This window comes from Prionailurus viverrinus, chromosome B1, assembly GCF_022837055.1.
Source record: "Prionailurus viverrinus isolate Anna chromosome B1, UM_Priviv_1.0, whole genome shotgun sequence".
Classification (NCBI taxonomy): domain Eukaryota; kingdom Metazoa; phylum Chordata; class Mammalia; order Carnivora; family Felidae; genus Prionailurus; species Prionailurus viverrinus.
This window is the reverse complement of record NC_062564.1, coordinates 174,806,294-174,825,540: the sequence shown is the minus strand read 5'-3', so window position 1 is coordinate 174,825,540 and position 19,247 is coordinate 174,806,294. Positions and strand designations below refer to the sequence as shown.

Genomic DNA, 19,247 nt, shown 5'->3' with positions numbered 1-19,247 from the left:
ACAAGGTGCCTGGGCACACTAGGAACTCATTGAATAGCTGTTGCGTGAATGGAGGTGACCTCGGGAACTTTCAGGATGATGATAAAGACTTTCTCGCATGCCTGGTCTCAGCAACGCCCTCCCACCCCCACTACCCCGGGCACCCCTCTCCCCCCTCCCCCACCCTCCACTACGCTGGCCCCCTCCCAGACCACCCACTCATCCGGCCCAGCTCCTCCTCCCCCACCCCCTCCCCACTCCCCGTCCACGCGGAGGCACTCGGCTAAACTGCTAGGAGACTGAGTTCATCACTTTCCTCCAAAACACACCCTTCCCAGCAGCGCGTTCTCCCAGTCCCGCCTCCGCCTCTCCCGGCCCCTCCTCCGCTTCTCTCGGCCCCGCCTTCGCCTCTCCCGGCCCGCCTCCGCCTGGCCTGGCCCCGCCTCCGTCTCTCCGGCCCCTCTTCCGCTTCTCTCGGCCCCGCCTTCGCCTCTCCCGGCCCCGCCTCCGCCTGGCCTGGCCCCTCCTCCGACTCTCCCGGCCCCGCCTCCGTCTGGCCTGGCCCCTCCTCCGCCTCTCTCGGCCCCGCCTCCGCCTCTCCCCGCCCCGCCTCCGCGTCTGCCGGCCCCTCCTGGGCCTCTCCCTGACAGGCCGGAAGGGCAGTCCTTCCCCACTGGGCTGCTGGCAGCGCCTGGAAGGCAGCGGCGGCGGCTCCGGGAGGCTGCGGTCTCGGCATGGACACCCGGCTGGACCAGGAGACTGCGCGGTGGCTGCGATGGGACAAGGTGAGGGACGACAGGGTGTGGGAGCGTCGGATGGAGAAGTGGGGTTCCTCTGCACGCCCCAGGAGCCCCCACCTTTCCTGCGGGGAGTGCGGGTGCCTGAGCTTCCTTCCCTCCGGCCGCTCGCACCTGCAAGGCCCACGGCCGGTGGAGAAACGGAGGTGGAGTACCGAATTACGAATATGCAGATTACGACCTGCTACGACCTGTCATAGGGAGACACCCCCTTGAGGCCACAGCTCGCTCCCTCAGCTGCCGGGCTTCCTCTTTGGGGAAGTGGAACCCACCGGGGCATATTGATGCAAGGCGCGGTTGCAATACATCTACACAAAGGAAGTAGAGCCACTCACTGTTGTATTACTTACAGATTCAAGGGGAGGGGGGCGGTATGCAGAGAGCCGGGGCAAGGTCAGTCCTCCGTCCCAGGTATGACGTCCCGGGGAGCCGGAGAGAGGGTACGGTAGCAAGCACCCAGTATAAGGTGGTTAGGGCGGCGGTCACTAACTTTTCCTCCGGGCTGAACTCTAAGTGGTTATTTAAAAGATGCCCCGGGAAAAGCAAAGGAAAACTTGGGGCGGAAATCCCTCTGGGTGTGAGCAGGGTTATAAAGTAAAATGACTTGGCAGCAATCCAGAAAGACTAAGTTGTTTTTCTCATCAAATGCGGGAAGACGGAAGAGCGAGGAAGCTGGGGTGGCCAGGCCTCCTTGTGTTTGGCCTGCACGTGGCAAAGCCGGGGCAAGCCCGGAAAAGTTGTCCCGGGACAAAGCCAGCCCTCTGGCCGTCTGGGGCTCCAAGTTCGGGAGAGGGAGAGCGAGCCCGAGCTGATCTGAACTCGGCGGGGCTCTGGGGCCGCGTCCAATTGGGGCGTGCCCGCGTGCCCGCGTCACTCGGACCGCTGGCTCGTCCTTTAGAAGTACGCTGTGCATCCCCAGAAACCCAGAATCGTTCCGTCCAGCCTATTCCTTTTGCTCCTGGGAACTTTGCAGGGAGCAGTATTCCCATCCACCTCTCCCAGGTGCTTGGTTGAGAACGTGCGTGCTCCTGATTGGGCCCGCCTGGCTTCAGGCGTTTTCTTCTGGTCTCCGACTTTGTTGGAATGACAGAAGGGAACTCCTTGAGCACAGCACCGCTAGCTTTTCTCCTGTTCCCTCTCTTAGGTGCAGGAGCAAAGAGACCCCAAAGCAGACAGCACCTCCTCCCTTCTTTAACTCTCCTACTTGCCCCTTGGGGCAGGCTGTTTGTTTACCCGGGAATGTTCCTTCCTCTTCTGCTGAATTTGTTTCTCAAGCTGTTAACTCCTGTTTCTGGCCTGAACTTACATGTGATTTATGTAGAGGGGCCTTCCCTGGCAACCAGGGATAAATTATGTCTCCCTAATTGGTCTGCATTGCTCAAAACAAAACAAAAAACAAACCAGAAAAAAAAACAACACACACACAAAAACTTGTTTGTAAGTGTATTTGTTTAATGTCTGGCCCACCAGGGCTGACTTCGAAGGCAGGACATGTGTTGGGTGGCACGACCCTGTTCTAGGAGGGTCCAGCACTTGGTACGATCCTCTGCTGTCCTGTTTTGAAATTCACTTGTTGAACAAGGAGTCCCACATTTTCATTTTGCACTGGGCCCAGACAAATTATACAGCCGTGCCTGTCCACTCCTCCACTAACGTACATGGTTTTTAGAGCCTGACACAGGGCACTGGCCTTAGCAGACACCTAAAATACTGGTAGGGTGAAAGAAGGAAGATTGTAAACTCTATCAGCAGGGGCCAGGCCTTCCTCCTTCCCCGGGGCCCCTGTACTTGAAATGTGAGCACATCCCATCCAGGATGCTATTGGCAACTCCTTGGGTTGCTTTTTCTTTTCCTGGAAAGACAGCCTGGTAATTCTTTAGGGAGGGGAAAATGTTTCCATTTGTGATAACTTCGTAACTTGAGGTGGGTAGAATCCTTTTAAAGTCATAATTGATCGTGTGTTTTAAACCCATGAAACATTCTCTTTGAAGAAGTCAAAACCTAACTTCTGCAAGATCTTGTATCTGTATATGGAGAGAGAGTACTTCCCTGGGTAGAGGCAAAGGGGATGTTATCCTTTTTAGTTTTTAATTTCTACGGCTCCTCTTGCTTGTTTCTTCCTGTCTCAGTGTCTTCCTTGGTTTGAGACAGACACCGGGTGGGGAACGTCCTGCCCACCAAAGGCACTGCAAGCCCTCTGGTCTGATTCCCCCACGTTGTATAGCTGACCCTGTCCACTCCCTCACTGGTGCAGAGGGCCTGACACAGCACACTGCACAAGGCAGGCACCCTCTGCATTTCCACTGTGCCTTCATCCCCTGTGTCTCAGCTGTCAGCTTTAGTCACACTCAGGGCCGGTTCTGATCTCTGCCGCCCTCTTGACTTTGTATTCTTCTCTCTCTGCCTCCTTTGGTTTCTCTCAGGCTATTAGGTCTTTGATGGCTATCAAAGGCCAGGTGGCATTTTCCAAATCTACCCTGTACACAGGGGAATCACTGGATATTGGGTGTGACCTTAAAGTCTGTGTTTTCTCATTCACTCAGCAAATATTTATTGAACCTCTTTAATGTGCCAGATCTGAGCCCTTCCTTGAGGGCACCTGACAATCTGGTTGCTCAGATGGTGCTCTAGGATCACCGGCTATGGCTCTTAACCCAAAAGGTGGGGTTTTACTTGATCCTAATCAAGGTAGAACAATATGGAAATGTGGGCTCCATTCCAGAAAGCAAAGGTTTTATTGCAATAGCATTTCAAATTTTAATGGCGTGGCATATCTTGGCTGCAGGTTCATTTAGTTGGACCGTGACTGTAAGATAAAGTGCTTACTCTCTTGTTCCTCTGAAGTCCTTCTTTAAAAACCTGATGTGGAATTAATGTGATTGTCATTTCCCTCCATTCTTAACATTGTCTGCAACTCTTGTACAAAGAAAATAGGGCAATGTAAAGTGAACTTAAATGGTTCACGTGAGCATCTATTTGAAACAGTTCATGTAATAGAAAAAGCACTAGATCAATGTTCAAGCAAGTCACTTAACCTCTGAGGATCCCCATCAATGAATTGGGGTTTTTGTTATTTGTCTCTTGCACCCACTGCATGCTTCACATTTGAGAGAATTGTACAAATTATGACATGACAATAGTAAGTTTTTTTTAAGTTTATTTATTTATTTGAAAGAGAGAAAAAGCTTGAGCGGGGGAGGGGCAGAGAGAGAGGGAGAGAGGCAGAGTCCCAAGCAGGCCCTTCATCACGGGGCCCCAACCCAGGAGTCATGAGATCATGACCTGAGCTGAAGTCGGACGCTTAACTGACTGAGCCACCCAGGTGCTCTAGTAAGGTTTTGATTTAAATTGTATAATCGCACAACTCTGTGGGAAAATTTGAAGATATTAGGGAAGAAAAGGAACTAAATGCCAAGCAGAGAAAAATGTTTTCCATTAATTTGATGTAAAGTACCTCCAAACCACCTTGTAAAAGAGGTTCTAGGCTGTTCCCATTTTACGGATGAGGAAACTGAGAATTCAAGAAGCTAAGTAGGCTACCCAAGTACACAGAGTTGGTACGTGATGATGTGACTGGCATTCCATTCTGGGTGTTAGATCCCAAAACCATGTGTTCGTTCCATTTCTCCGAAAGCACTTGCCTTGATGGGCAAAAAAAATAACGTATTATAAAGGAGAAAACAGGGCTCCTGGGTAGCTCAGTCGGTTAAGCGTCTGACTTCCGCTCAGGTCATGATCTAACAGTTTGTGAGTTTGAACCCTGCATCAGGCTCCGTGCTGACAGAGCGGAGCCTGGAGCCTGCTTCGGATTCTGTGTCTCTGCCCCCGCCCGCACCCCTGCTCATACTCTTTCTCTCTCTCTCAAAAATAAATAAACATTAAAAGAATTTAAAAAAAAAATAAAGGAGAAAACTATTTTCTTATACTCACAACACTTCCGACCCCAAATGTGTGGTTTTTCCACAGCAAGTTAATTTCCAACTCTCCATGGATACCAACTGGGCATCCTACAATGTAACTCAATTCCGACACTACCCAGAGTCAGCACAGACCTCCCTCTCTGAGTTTAGGGGCTCCGTCCCACAAAACTACCCCCACTTCAGATGTCAGTCCAAAGCCCCAGGTGGTCACCTGGCCAACCAGTGATAAATCAAGGGTTCCCGAGACCCCCTCCTCGGGTTTGATAATTTACCAGAACCACTCACAGCCCTCAGGAAAGCACTTTACTTACTATTACCAGTTCTATTATAAAGGATACAACTCCGGAACAGCCAAATGAGAAAGCTGCATAGGGTAGGGTGTGTGGGAAGGGCTGCAGAGCTTCTACGCCCTCTCCAGGGATGCTGCCCTCCCAGCACCCCAAGTGTGCACCAGCCTAGAAGGCCTCCGAATCCAGTTACTGAGAGTTTTTGTGGAGGTTCTCTTAACCTAGGCGCGATCGAATCATTGGCCACTGGTGAGTGGACTCAATCTCCGAGCCCACCAATCCCAAGCTGGTTCCCCTGGCAACCAGCCCCACCCTCAGGAGTCACTCTATTAGCATAAACTCCTGGTGTGGTTTGTAGGGGCTTATTGTGAATAACAAAAGATACTCTCACCCCTGCCTCTCAGGAAATGCCAAGGGTTCTAGAAGCTCTGTTCTAGGAGCCGGGGACAAAACCAAAATAGTATTTCTTATCATATCACAGTATCACACATTATAATTTTTAAAAAATTGAGTCATGGTGTTGTACACCTGAAACTAATGAAACATTGTGTTTAACAATAAAAAAACTTACTCATATTTCAACTTGCAAAACTGAGAAGCCATATATATATGGCTCGTCAAATATATATATGTATGTATATATATTTATATGTATACATATTTACATATATATGTATCTTTTCAGATATATACATTATTCCTCTATAGGTTCACTCATTGTGGGTTTTTTTTTTTAATATATATTTCAGATTTTTTATTCTGCTATTCAGCCGGCTGTGTCTGTTGTATACATTTCTGTTTTGCAGAATCCTTTAACTTTGGAGTCAGTGAAACAACTAATTGCAGATGGGAATAAAGAAGAACTAGAAAAATGCTTTGGGGCCCGAATGGAGTTCGGGACAGCTGGCCTTCGAGCCCCAATGGGAGCAGGAATTTCTCGTATGAATGGCTTGACCATCATCCAGACTACACAGGTACCACATTTTCATATTTCTTGGTCATTCTTAACACATCCCCAGCGTTAAAAGATAAAACTGAGGCATGGTAAACGTTTTAAGAGTTCGTTTCTGTTTGAATTGGTCAGTGCCAAACCGGAAGTAGTTAGCGTCCCACTGGCAGGGGCTGGAAGAAAGACTTACATAGGAGAGGAAGAGGCAAGGCAAGGCAATTCGAGGATTTGGGAGTGGTTGCCTTATTTGGGAATGTCTTGCAGGCAGTTTGTGATTAGCTGTCCTTAGGTTTTAATTTCTTAACCTTTAGGCATGTACAGGCTTGGCCTTTGGTTTGCTTCTATAGATAGACTACTAAGGCATTACGCCTCCTCAGTTAATATAACCCCAGGCTCCTTTTGCATTTGAGGCACCTAATTTGTTTTAATTTTGGCCGGGACTTGTGGATTTGCCAAGGCACAGGGACATTTACTCAGTAAAGTAAGGCTTGTGCAGTTGGTTAAAGGGGTAACTTGTTTCAAAATTCATACAAAACTCATACAAATTCAAAATTCATACAAAATTCATACAGCCTAGTTGGCTCAGTCGGTTGAGTGTCTGGCTTTGGCTCAGGTCATGATCTCACGGTTCATAAGTTCGAGCCCAGCATCGAGCTCATTGCTGTCAGAGCAGAGCCCGCTTCCCTATCCTCTATCCCCTCTGTCTTTGCCTTCTCCCTGCTTGCGGTTTCTCTCTGTCAAAAATAAATAAAAACGTTAAAAAAAAATCATACAGCCTTCCTTTCTTCCTTTCATTCAGCAGAGATTTATTGAATGCCTACTCTGTGCCACGCTCTGGAGATATAACAGTGTGACTCAAACAGACAGATTCCCTCGTGGAACTTTCATTCCAGTGCAAATCCACCTGCTAAACTGATGACTTTTATGGTTTTGTAATTTTTGCAATGGTGGAGCAGGTGCAAGCGTTGAAAAACGTTTCTAACTACCAGAATACCCGGGAGCTGATTCTATTTCATTTTAATTTGTAGTATAAGTGGAAATTACTGCTGAGTTCCTTTGCTTTCATTTGTGAATTTTACTGTCAGAGTCTACAGCCAACTGCCAGGAATAGACATGAATCCTTTGATGAAACAGAAGAGCTCCCATGGAGTACCCGGAGTTTTGTTTATGAGGGAAATGAAGAACAGATTATTCTCTTTCTTCAACTACATATGCTTGTTTAAAAATGAAGGTGGCTTTGGGGCACCTGGGTGCCTCAGTCGGTTAAGCACCCGACTCTTGATTTCAGCTCAGGTCATGATCTCACGGTTTGGTTTGTGAGATCGAGCCCTGTGTCGGCCTGTGCACTGACAACGTGTAGCCTGCTTGGGATTCTCTCTCTCCCTTTTCCTCTGCCCTTCCCCCACTTGTATTTGTGCACTCATGCACGTTCTCTCTCTCTCTCAAAAAAAAAAAAAAGAGAGAGAGAGAGAGAGAGAGAGAAAATGTAGGTGACTTTAATTCTGAAAGGTAAAAAGGCTAGAAAAAAATGACTAATGATTACGTGTACCTTACACGTATCTCCCAGCATAAAAGGCAGACTTGAGCATGTTCTAGTGAAACCCAAATAAGGAAGTCTTGTGTCAGGGTATGGACTTATGCCATGGGAACCCTGGCTACAAATTTCTGTAAGCCATAGGGCTCCCTGAGATCTTCTTGGAGGGAAGGCTAGAATGGAGCGAGCCTGGGAATCCTGTTCTAGTTTATGGTTTGCATGGGATCGTGCCGCTCAGGAAAGTCACCCTCTGCTTTAGGTACCAGGGCTGTATAACTAATCGCCCAAAACATAGCGGTTTTGAACAACAACCACATTTATTTTGCTCACACATCTATAATACAGGTGGAGTTCAGTCGGGACAGCTCATCTCTGCTGGACCTGGCATCCCTTGAGCCAGCTTAGAGGCTGGAATCACCTGAGAGCTCATTCAAGCACACATGTGCAGTTACTGCTGACTTTTGGCTGAGAGCTAAGCTGGGGCTGGAACGTTCTGTGTGCCCCGGGCTTCCTTACAGTATGGCTTGGAGAGCAGCCAGTGACAGCATCCAGAGAGAGTGTGCACAGGTGGAAACCCTATTGATTTTTATGACCTAGCCTTGAAAGTCACACAAATTCACTCCCATCATGCTCTGTTTGTTAGAACGACTCAAGGCTGTTCCTGTTCAGGGAGAGGGCACATAGATACCCACCTCTCAATGGAGGAATGTCACTGTCCCATTAGAGGAGCACAGGGAATGGGATGTATCCATATGGCTATCTTTGGAAAGTCCAGTTGGTTACGTCTCCATTAGGCTTAATTGCTAGGGGGTTCTAAGGGATTCAAGATGAACTTGGAGCCTTTTTTCCTACATTCATCTACATCTAGTTTCTGAGTATGATGAAATCTATCCTCAGAAAGGTCTTAGGCCCTGTCTCACACATCGTCTCCCCTAGGGGAATTGGCCCCTTCTGAGGGGAGACCTTGTGATTGTAAGAATCCCACAAAACTGAAATGAGGAGATCCTTTAAAGGTCCGCTGATTCAACCAGCCACCCCTTGTGATAATTTCTTCTACAGTCCCCACCACTTTGACCTGATTATCCAGCCTACTCTGGAACATTTATAATGGGAGACAAGGATGTTTAAATGTACGACAGGTTTTTGACATCAGCAGGTACGTTTTTAAAGTCTTAGGAGTGGTTTCAAAATCAGAGAAAGAGGATTCCCAGGACAAACCACTCATAGTTTGAGATTTTGAAAGTGTACAGAATTCCTTTATTATGTCCTTTGATAACATTTCAGTTCTGAAAACCTCCCTGATCCCACACTGAGTCCTCTCTAGAATAAACTTTCCCTCTTCCCTTAGCCATTTTCTCGAATCCTTAGTCTCAGCTGGCCCCAGTGTTTTTTGTTTTTTGTTTTTTAAATATTTGTTTATTTTGGGGAGAGTACAAGCAGGGGAGGGGCAAGGAGAGGAAGACAGAGGATCCGAAGTGGGTTCTGCACTGATAGACTGACAGCATCGAGCCCAATGTGGGGCTTCAACTCATGAACCCAGGAGATCGTGACCAGAGCTGAAGTCAGACACTCACCTGACTGAGTCACCCAGGTGCCCCAGCCTCAGAGTTTTTTTTAAAGAAGTTTGGGGCTGTGAGGGTTCTGGGCTTACACTGAGTGCTTTTTGTGCTCTTAAACACTGGGGCCATAGGACAGGGTCTGAGTGGGGCTGGGGAGAGGGTGCTGTCGCTGATGGAAGCCTTAGGAGCATCTGAGTACCTTCAGGAAAACCCACAAAACCAATGCACATGTGTCCTTATTTCCTATATCACTCAAACTCAGAAGATCAGCCCAACACAATATTTTGGGGGAAAACAGAAGGTATTCTCAACTGGCACGGCTCTGGCCACAAAACTGTGAAGTATCTCCCCCACCAAAAATAAGTTATATTTATTTTTAAAAGACTTCCTTCAAGGGAGGGGACCAAAAAAAAAAGACTTCCTGCAGTCGAAGTGAAATAAGTAATATTCTTACCCAATCAGCCAGAGTTCTATTTGTTCTGTAATAAAACCTATTTTGTCCAGTGATATAAACCTATTGAGTTCAAAGTTCACTGTTTTCTAATCTTTCATATTTCAGATTGATGTGAGGTTATTGTACACACTGAGATACAGGAATTGCATGTTCCATTAATTGTAGGCAGATGATAATAGCCCAAACTCTGCACAATTTTTATGTGTATAATTGGCTATGCCATGCAATTAGACTGATAAGGCCTCCATAAAAGTTTGGCTTGCTAGAAAACAAGATCACAAGTAGAACAGGTTTAGACCAGATGATTGCCAAAGGCTTATAAAGCATATTAAGTTTCTTTGACCTTCTGATGTTACCGAGGAGGCTGAAATGTCTGAAACACCTCCCTGTCCCCAGACATTTTAGAACTAGTGTAAAGGGAGGAATATAGACTTTAAAGGAAAATAATAAAAATAATGTTCATAACAGCAAACACATAGTGCTTACTTGGTGTTGGATTGTCAGCACTTAGCATATTAATTCAATCCTTAAAACAGCCCTTTGGGGTAGGTACTGTTGTTTTCCTAGAAAACAGAACAGGAAACTGAGGCACCAAGCGATTAAGGGATTTGTCATTTGCTCATAGGTGGCAGAGTAGAGTATGAAGCCCACAGATGCTGTGTGTTTTGAACCCCTGCACTATATTGCCTGCAAGCAGACCGAGGCAGAAATCCAGGCTCTGCTATTCATGTGTCCGGCAAGCCTCCCTGAGCCTTAACTTTCCCATCCATAAAATGGGATTCCTTGGCAAAACTGATCTGGGTAATAGATACTAAGTATCTAGCACAGTACCTGATACATATAGTTAGACAATAACTGAAGCTGTTAGTTTCTTATTGTTCAGTGTGTTTCATTATCCGTGGGATATTTTTCAGGGATTTTGCAGATACCTGGAAAAACAATTCAGTGACCTGAAGCAAAGAGGTGTTGTGATTAGCTTCGATGCTCGAGCTCATCCACCAAGTGGAGGCAACAGCAGAAGGTATTTAAGGATATTGAAGAAGCCTTTTTTTGTAGTGTATTTGGTGGGTTTGTTTTTAATCACTTTACATTCATTTGTCAGCTACAATGGCTTAACTATAAAAAGGAGTCCGTTCTGCCTTGCAACTTTAAGAATTCTAGTTTTTCATTTAAGGGAATGAAATTATTTAGACAATTTAGAAGTTAATGTGTATCTAAATGAAAGACATTTTTTTAAACGGGCAACATTATTTCTCCCTCTCGCTTTCTTCCTCTTATGTCATTTTTTTCCTCCACTATTCATAAGCTGCAGGAGCTTCTTCCCATTCTTGAACACCTGCTTTAAGCTGCATTCTTATATTATTTCCAAACCACTGGGACCCTCTTGTAGCCAAAGGCAGATGATGACGGTGATGAGGGGAATAGCAGTTATTTGAGTGCTGAATATGAACTAGGCCCTCAGGTGTTTACTCATTTCATTGTCACAACAGCCTATAAAGTGTACTTTTATCTCTGTGCTCTGAGATCATGACGTGAGAGAAGGAGCCACAATTTCAGCGTAACAAAGCTGACACCAGCGGTCAGCAAACTTTACTTCTAAAAGGTCAGTAGTAAACGTTTTACACACTGTGGACTGCAAGTCTGTCACAACTACTCGACTCTGGCGTGGAGCACAAGCACAGACATAGGTTATACATGCTGAGTGGGCGTGGTGGTGTTCCAATAAAACTTTATTTACAAAATGGGCTGCAGATTGCCAACCGCTGCTCTCGACTCCCTCTTTTACTTGAACACTTCCCCTATTATGATGAATTTTTTTTTGTCACTCCAGAGTAAGAGTATTAGTAGTTTCTGAGGTTGGAAGAACATACAAATATTTAATATTGATGAAAAGTCTCCATAACTTTAGATAGTGCAGGATGAGTTCATAGAGTCCTAATCCTTTGCCCATCAGGAATTTCTAATCTAAGAGAGAAGCATTGACGGGAACCAATGTGCAGCTTCGAGGAGGGGAGCATAGCCAGGGCATAAGATTAGATGACACCAGCCACCAGACTGAACTCCGAATGACGTAAGATTTTTGCTTTTAAGCTGCAGGCTCAAAAATGTGTTTTTTGTCAACAAAGCAAGAGAGAAACTGTAGCCCTGTGTTTGTAAGAGAGTGATGTAGTATCAGCCAGAATATCAGTTTGTCAGTTTCCACTTCGTGAATTTACAGTTAGAATTAGGGCATAAGCATGCGCTTTCCTGGCCCCAGGGGCAGGTCACATCCTCCAGCCAGAGGGCACCCAGTGCACGTATGTGGCCAACGGTGCCTGTTTAGCTTCTGAAATTGCTTCATTTTAGGCTGACTATCCTGCTTCTGGTTGATATATCCTTCAAACATGTTCACGTTATCAGTGAAGTTACAGATATCTCTTGCTCTGGCCTTGGAGCCATATCATTTCCTTGAAGTGACTGCTATATGAGTTTATGGTTCACGTCTCAGTGTTTGATGGGATGGAGTGGAGCTCAGGGTCGCTCTCGATCACCTACAACATGCAAGATGTTTAGAACTTGTAGCATAAATATTAAACCAATACCTGGTAAAACCTTCATGATGAGTAAATGGAAACTTCTTAAAGAGCTAGAAATGATTGGTCTCAGAATTTTATGTAAGGAACTGTTTACTTATTCTTTAATCTTCCAATTTTAAATATCTGGTGGGAAACATAAACAGTAGCTGTCAAGCATATGCAGAGAACACATTGGATCTCTCTTGTGCAGATCTGTAACTTAGTTTGTATATGTAACGTATATGCTGAGTGTCTCCCTTGCTCCTTTTAAGTCAGTGCCTTTAAAAGCAGCCAGAACACATGATAAACATGTCAAGTCACTTCAATTCTAATAAATGAAGTTTAGACTTAATTCAGATTTTTATTAATATTGTTTTTGCTGAGTTTTATTTTTTATGAGTCTCCTTGTATGGAGCCTTTTTTTTTTTTAACTGTCAAAATCATTTTTGTGTTTCTGTGGATCCTAAGAATTTTAACGCTTGAGTTGTTAAAGCACAGAGATCTCTTTGTGCCCACCCAGCTCCAAGAAGAGTGTTGGATAAGGCTGGTCCCAAGAAATACTTGGGGAGAGAATGAATATATATCTGGTTGCTTAATCCTGTAATGGCATAATGTAGTTCATTGGAAGAAAACTGCTCAGTTATTGTGACAAAATATTTCACTGCAAGCTGCAAGAAAGATTCAATGCTCAGTTCTGTCCTGCCCTAAGCTAGCCACCATGGAAGATGAGAAAAATGTCAGTGTCAAAGATTTAAGTCTTCTTTTACTCTCTTGCACTGTTGGTGGGAATGCAAACTGGTTCAGGCACTCAGGAAAACAGTGTGGAGGTTCCTCAAAAAGTTAAAAATAGTACTACCCTGTGATCCAGCAATAGCACTACTAGGAATTTATCCAAATAGGCAGGAGTGCTAATGCACGGGGGCACATGTACCCCAATGTTTACAGCAGCACTTTCAACAATAGCCAAATTATGGAAAGAGCCTAAATGTCCATCAACTGATGAATGGATAAAGAAGATGTGGCTCATATATACAATGGAATACTACTTGGCAATGAGAAAGAATGAAATCCTGCCATTTGCAGCAATGCGGTTGGAACTGGAGGGTATTATGCTAAGTGAAATAAGGCAGTCAGAGAAAGACAGATATCGTATGTTTTCACTCATATGTGGAATTTGAGAAACTTAACAGAAGACCATGGGGGAAGGGAAGGAGAAAAGTAGTTACAGAGAGGGAGGGAGGCAAACCATAAGAGTCTCTTAAATACAGAGAACAAACTGAGGGTTGATTGGGGGGGGGGCGGGGAGAGGGGAAAATGGGTGATGGGCATTGAGGAGGACACTTGTTAGGATGAGCACTGGGTGTTGTATGTAAGCGATCAATCATGGGAATCTACCCCCAAAACCAAGAGCACACTATATATACTGTATGAGGGCCAACTTGACAATAAATTATATTAAAAATAATAATAATAAAATAAATTAAAAATAAATTAAAAATGAATCTTTTCTTAAACGAATGAATGGAGCCAAGATGTATATATGCCATATATATATGTGTGTGTATATATATATATATACACACATACACACACACACACACACACACACATCACATGCACACTCACACATATGTCAATATGCCTTATGTTTTATGAGAACATCTAATCAAATGCTAGTCTGTGTGGCTCATGCTGGATTGTGATAACTTCAGACTGGGATTTCTCAGCCTCTGCACTGTTGACATGTGACTTCATACTGGCTGGATAATTCTTTGTTGGGGACTGCTGTGTGCATTATAGGATGTGAGGCAACATCCTTGGCCTCTAGCCTGCTGGTAGCACGTACCCCAGTCTCCAGTGACAATCAAAAATGCCTCAGACACTGCAGACGTCCCACGGGGGCAGAATTGCCCTCTGCTGGGCTCAGCCCTGGCTTAGCTGCTGTGTGGCCATTGGACGTGGGATGACTTCTCTGGCTTTCCTTGGCCTTAGTCCCATGTCTGTCAAACAAAAGGGTGGAACGAGACGACTCCTAAGATTCCTCCAGCTTGAATGTTCTATGCCAATGGAAATATAACAAATGAACCTAAAGAAGTGGGTGGGCATTCACTTCCTGCTTCACTGTCATGCACAGTCCTGACAGCCCTGTTCTCCTTTCTCCCCCATCACACTGCATTTCCAGATTTGCCCGACTTGCTGCAACCACATTTATTACCCAAGGGATTCCTGTGTACCTCTTTTCGGATATAACCCCAACCCCCTTTGTGGTAAGTATCCCTTTTGTTTATAATTTTCTATCACGGGGTCAGGGATGGGACATGGCTGCATTTTAGTCTTTGGGCTTTGGGTATTTATGTGACAGAAGAGCCCCTTGGCATTTATCAGATATGCTCTCATCTCTCTGGATATGTTTTCCCACATTCTAGTAATATTTGTATGGTGTTCAACTTTCAATATGTCAGAATTGATTTTTTTCTTTTTTAAAAATTTTTATTATTTTTTTTTATTTTTTAACATTTTATTTATTTTTGAGAGAGAGAGACAGAGTATGAGGAGGTGGGGAGCAGAGAGAGAGGGAGACATAGAATCCGAAGAAGGCTCCAGGCTCTGTGCTGTCAGCACAGAGCCCAATGCTGGGCTCAAACTCGTGGGCCGTGAGATCATGACTTGAGCTGAAGTTGGACGCTTAGCCAGCTGAGACACCCAGGCGCCCCAGAACTGATTTTTTTCTAAGTGCGGTTTTTCTTTAGTTACCATTAAAAGGATATTTTAGCTAGTTAGCAAAATATTTTGTTGGTCATCTGTGTTTTCATTTGATTTGTAGTTCTTTTTCTCACTGGCACAATGTCTCGGGTCCCAAAAGAAATGTCTTGGGTCTAAATCTGAATTTACCTCAAACTGTGCCTTACCCCGAATATTTTTGACAAGTTGATGCGCCAACTTTTTATACAAATGTTTCATTCTAAACGCTATTCATGACCAGGACAAGAAGCATGCTTGGCATATTTTAGTAAGATTTTATATATATATATATGTATATATATATATATATATACATATATATATATATATAATCCTTAATATAGCAGAACCTAAAGAAAAAGACAATAGGGACTATGACAACTGTTGTTTTTAAGTAGCTAGAACTTTTAGGAACAGGGCCAGATGCTGAGAATATGCATTTTCAGAAATTAAGCCAACAACATGCTTAGAATGCAGTTATTTACATGGAGTGGAGAAGAGAACATAAATATACAGAAGGCAGCCCCACAGTGTGGTGCTTTCTCTCTCTAGTGAGCTGACAGGTAGGTGCATCACCTCCCAGATTGTAAATAAGCCAATTCACACGCAATGTCCCATGAAAACGTAGCTCGGATTTCATGGTTTGATGGAAAGATTGCAGTGTGTTCAAGCATCCTTGGGCTTCTGTACTATGTAAGTGTTAACTGCCATGATTTTTATATCAGACACGAATCATAGGAGTGTGTCGTGATCATTTCCCCATGCTGTAGAGTGGTTCTCCTTTTTTCTTTGCTTCGGGGATGGAAAATAACTCCTAAAGGGACAAATGACCACAGAGATGCTTGCTGGGAGGCTGGAGGGGGGCAGATGGTTAGAATCTCCGGTTGCCTGTGTGTAGGAAGTCTCAAAAGCAATATCACAGGGAGGCTAAGCCAGCCCCTCTCCCCATTTGGAGAAGTAGTCTTGTAAAGGTGGGGGGCTGAGTAGAAATACAAGAGAAGGATTTCTAACCCTGGAGTAGGACATAAGTGAGCAAGATACAGGAGCAGTCTCCATTTCTTCATTTCCCTCCACCATTTCCTAAAAGCAAATGGGAAAGAAGAGAAAGCCATTGGAGGGGAGAAACTGAATCCAGACACTTCTGTCCCAAGCAGAAGGCTTAAAAGAATGTGAGATGAAAGATTAGACCTTTTTGTTTGAACAGTTGTCTCGCTCTACCAAGTGGAAGACAGAATGAGAAGAAGGCACCTAGGAAAATCCCCACGTGCCTTGTTAGGGTGCACATCCTAGAGTTTTGAGCTGTGAGTTGGCGCTAAGGGAAATGCAAGTATACTTGGGTGTGGCACAAAAATATTGAATGATGCGTTATTTATGTTTATTAAAGGAAACATTGATACAAATAATATACAATAAACACACTAAGTATATCCTGTTCTTTGTTTGAAACGGTTCTTTTTTCCTGCCTGCACAGCCCTACACAGTGCTGCATTTGAAACTCTGTGCTGGAATCATGATAACTGCCTCCCATAACCCAAAGCAAGATAATGGTTACAAGGTATTCATTCTGTTTTGTTTTTTTTTTCTCTCCACACCTGTATCATTCTATGTGCATCCTATACCTTTACGGTATAGGTAACAGAGGCTTTATTTCCATTGACCCTAACCCATCTGGATATGTTCCTACATCCTCCAGGTCTACTGGGACAATGGAGCTCAGATCACCTCTCCTCATGACAAAGGGATTTCTCAAGCTATTGAAGAAAATCTAGAGCCATGGCCTCAAGCTTGGGATGATTCTTTACTTAATGGCAGTCCACTGCTTCATGACCCAAGTGCTTCCATCAATAAGAGCTACTTTGAAGACCTGAAAAAATACTGTTTTCACAGGTAAATGGATTGTAAATTCACCTCAAGTGAGTTGAAATTTGTGATTCAGCCAAGTTCTATCAGTTTTCATGAATTTTTTCTCTTCACTCGGTATATCTTCTGTAGCTGTATCTGGTTTTAGAGGCCGTAGGTCAGGGGTTGGGCATTTTTCTTGAAAGGGCAGATAATAAATTTTGTTGGCTCTGTGAGCCATTGTATTATTACAACTACCCAACTGTTGTGGTGGTAGGAAAGCAGCTATAGATGAAACACGAGTGAATGACAACAAACATAGCTCGGTTAAAAAAAAAAATTATTTACAAAAGCAGGTGGCTGACATATTGGCCGTACTTCAGTGACCTCTGTGGTAGAATCATAGATACGTGTATATATGCATGTGAGTGTGTGTATGTGTATATGTATGTAAAAAAAAAACTTGCTGAAACATGGGAAAAGGAAACACTGATGTTTTGTATCTTTCCAGAAATTTTCTGTGCATATGCTAGCATATTGTATGTGTAGTGTGTTTCAAAACCATAAACAGGAATATAGCGTGCGTGTAGTTTGTTCCGTGCCTTTCTCCCCCCAGTTAGTCATGGATACCTTCTGTGTCAGCCCCTACTAGTCCTGACTCCTCTGCTGTAAGGGATGCTGTACACATTGATTTAACCCGGTGGCTCAGAGACTTGATACGTACAGTTAGGTAAGAAGCAGACCAGCTGAGTAACCGTGTGGTCCTTCTGTAGCATGCTGTGGGTCCCACCACTGCTGACTGTCCTCCAGCAAGAAAGAACTGGTTTTAAAGAAGCATAATTTCTAGACCGTCTCTAATATTGTCTTTGTTGGACCACTGGGACCAGTTGCAGCTGAAGGGAGTGGCCCTACGGGCTGGGTGTTAGCATGTGCAAATGGAAGTCCAGAGCGGCCAGATCGCCTGATTTGTTCTCCGTAAGAGAAATGAGAAACCTAAATTTTCCATGTGAAATCTCCTCATTTTTAAATATTGGTGACCATTTTGCAAATGGCGCGTTCGAGGGTAAGGGTCTCGAGTTGTTTGCTACTCAGAGCACTGGCGGCAGCACGCCTCGGCACAGTTCTGGAGAACCTGTGTGTGCGCACCTGTGCGTGTGCGTCATAGGAGACATTTCTGGCATCAGCGTTGTACGTGCATTTACAAAGTTGGCAATGATTAATAAATTGCTCTCCAGAAATGTTATTCTAGCGGACACTCCCACCAACGTCATCATAACAATATCAAATACAATGATGGAATATATCGAGTATATCTTAGCAGTGTATGATCCACACATCTTACCCATACTGAGTATTATCAACTTTCTTATTCTGCTAGATGAAAGGAGTGTCTGGGGGCGCCTGGGTGACTCAGTTAAGCGTCCAACTCTTGATTTTGGCTCAGGTCATGATCTCCTGGTCCTGAGAGCCTGCTGGGAGTCGGGCTCTGTGCCCTCTGCACCGGGCATGGAGCCTACTTGACAGTCTTTCTCTCTCTCCCTCTGCCCCTCCCCCACTTGCACTTGAGCTCCTGCTCTGTCTCTTAAAAAAAAAAAAAGTAATATTGTATTTGGATTCTTTAAGTATGAATAAACTATTTTTTCATATTCATTTAGCCTATATTTTTCTATGTATTTATTCATTTTTTGCATCTGTGAAACCTCTTTGCTTACATAGAAAACTAGTCTTCATTTATTTCAAATATTGTTTTCCATTCTGCTCTTGTTACCTTTGAACTTTTTTATTGAAACTTTTGGATGAAATCTTATAAAAATTTGATTAAAAAGTTGACTTTTTAATTTATGAGTTCTGAATTTTATGTCAGATTTAAGACTTTCTCTACACCAAGATTATTTTTAAAAATCCCCTTTTTTTCCCTGGGACTTGCATATTTACATTTTATAATGTTTAAATCTTTTCTTTCACTGGTGATTTATAATTGTGCCTGAGACACAAAATAAGAAAGCAGATTGGGGCTTTTTTTTTTTTTTTTTAAGTTTTGTGGTTATATCAATGCATTAAATTGAAGAATCTGTCTTTTTTAATTGGAAATTAAAAAGCTGTCTCTTTTATTTTTTTTTTTTTCAACGTTTATTTTTTATTTTTGGGACAGAGAGAGACAGAGCATGAACGGGGGAGGGGCAGAGAGAGAGGGAGACACAGAATCGGAAACAGGCTCCAGGCTCTAAGCCATCAGCCCAGAGCCCGACGCGGGGCTCGAACTCACGGACCGCGAGATCGTGACCTGGCTGAAGTCGGACGCTTAACCGACTGCGCCACCCAGGCGCCCCAAAAGCTGTCTCTTTTAATTGGAAATATCACCTTTATCAATTAATTTCTTTTTTTTCTTTTGAAGTTTATTTATTTATTTGAGAGAGAAAGAGGGCATACCAGTGGGGGAGGGCCAGAGAGAGGGAGAGGGAGAACCCCAAGCAGGCCCTGCACTCTCAGCACGGAGCCCAACATGAGGCTTGAACTCACGAACCTTGAGATCATGACATGAGCTGAAATCAAGAGTTCGATGCTTAGCCGGCTGAGACACCCAGGCGCCCCTATGAAATAATTTCTAACAAAAATTGAGTGCTTATATAGA

The 19,247-nt window shown here is 44.2% G+C and overlaps 1 protein-coding gene across 3 annotated transcripts in view; it reads left to right on the top strand.

The window, feature by feature from the left end:
• Positions 1-618: 618 nt before the first annotated feature.
• Positions 619-19,247, top strand: part of PGM2 (phosphoglucomutase 2) — a 38,908-nt gene continuing 20,279 nt past the window's right edge. For 2 of the 3 annotated variants that reach the window (XR_007151623.1, XM_047856436.1), the window contains exons 1-6: positions 619-764; positions 5,790-5,957; positions 10,394-10,500; positions 14,217-14,301; positions 16,248-16,331; positions 16,470-16,663. Coding sequence is in view for 2 of the 3 variants with exons in the window: in XM_047856436.1 (XP_047712392.1) it covers positions 714-764; positions 5,790-5,957; positions 10,394-10,500; positions 14,217-14,301; positions 16,248-16,331; positions 16,470-16,663 (689 nt within the window). In the remaining variant the exon portion in view is untranslated. Of the gene's footprint in view, positions 765-5,789; positions 5,958-10,393; positions 10,501-10,572; positions 11,551-14,216; positions 14,302-16,247; positions 16,332-16,469; positions 16,664-19,247 lie in introns of those variants that run through there. The other variant, XM_047856437.1, reaches the window with a different exon arrangement.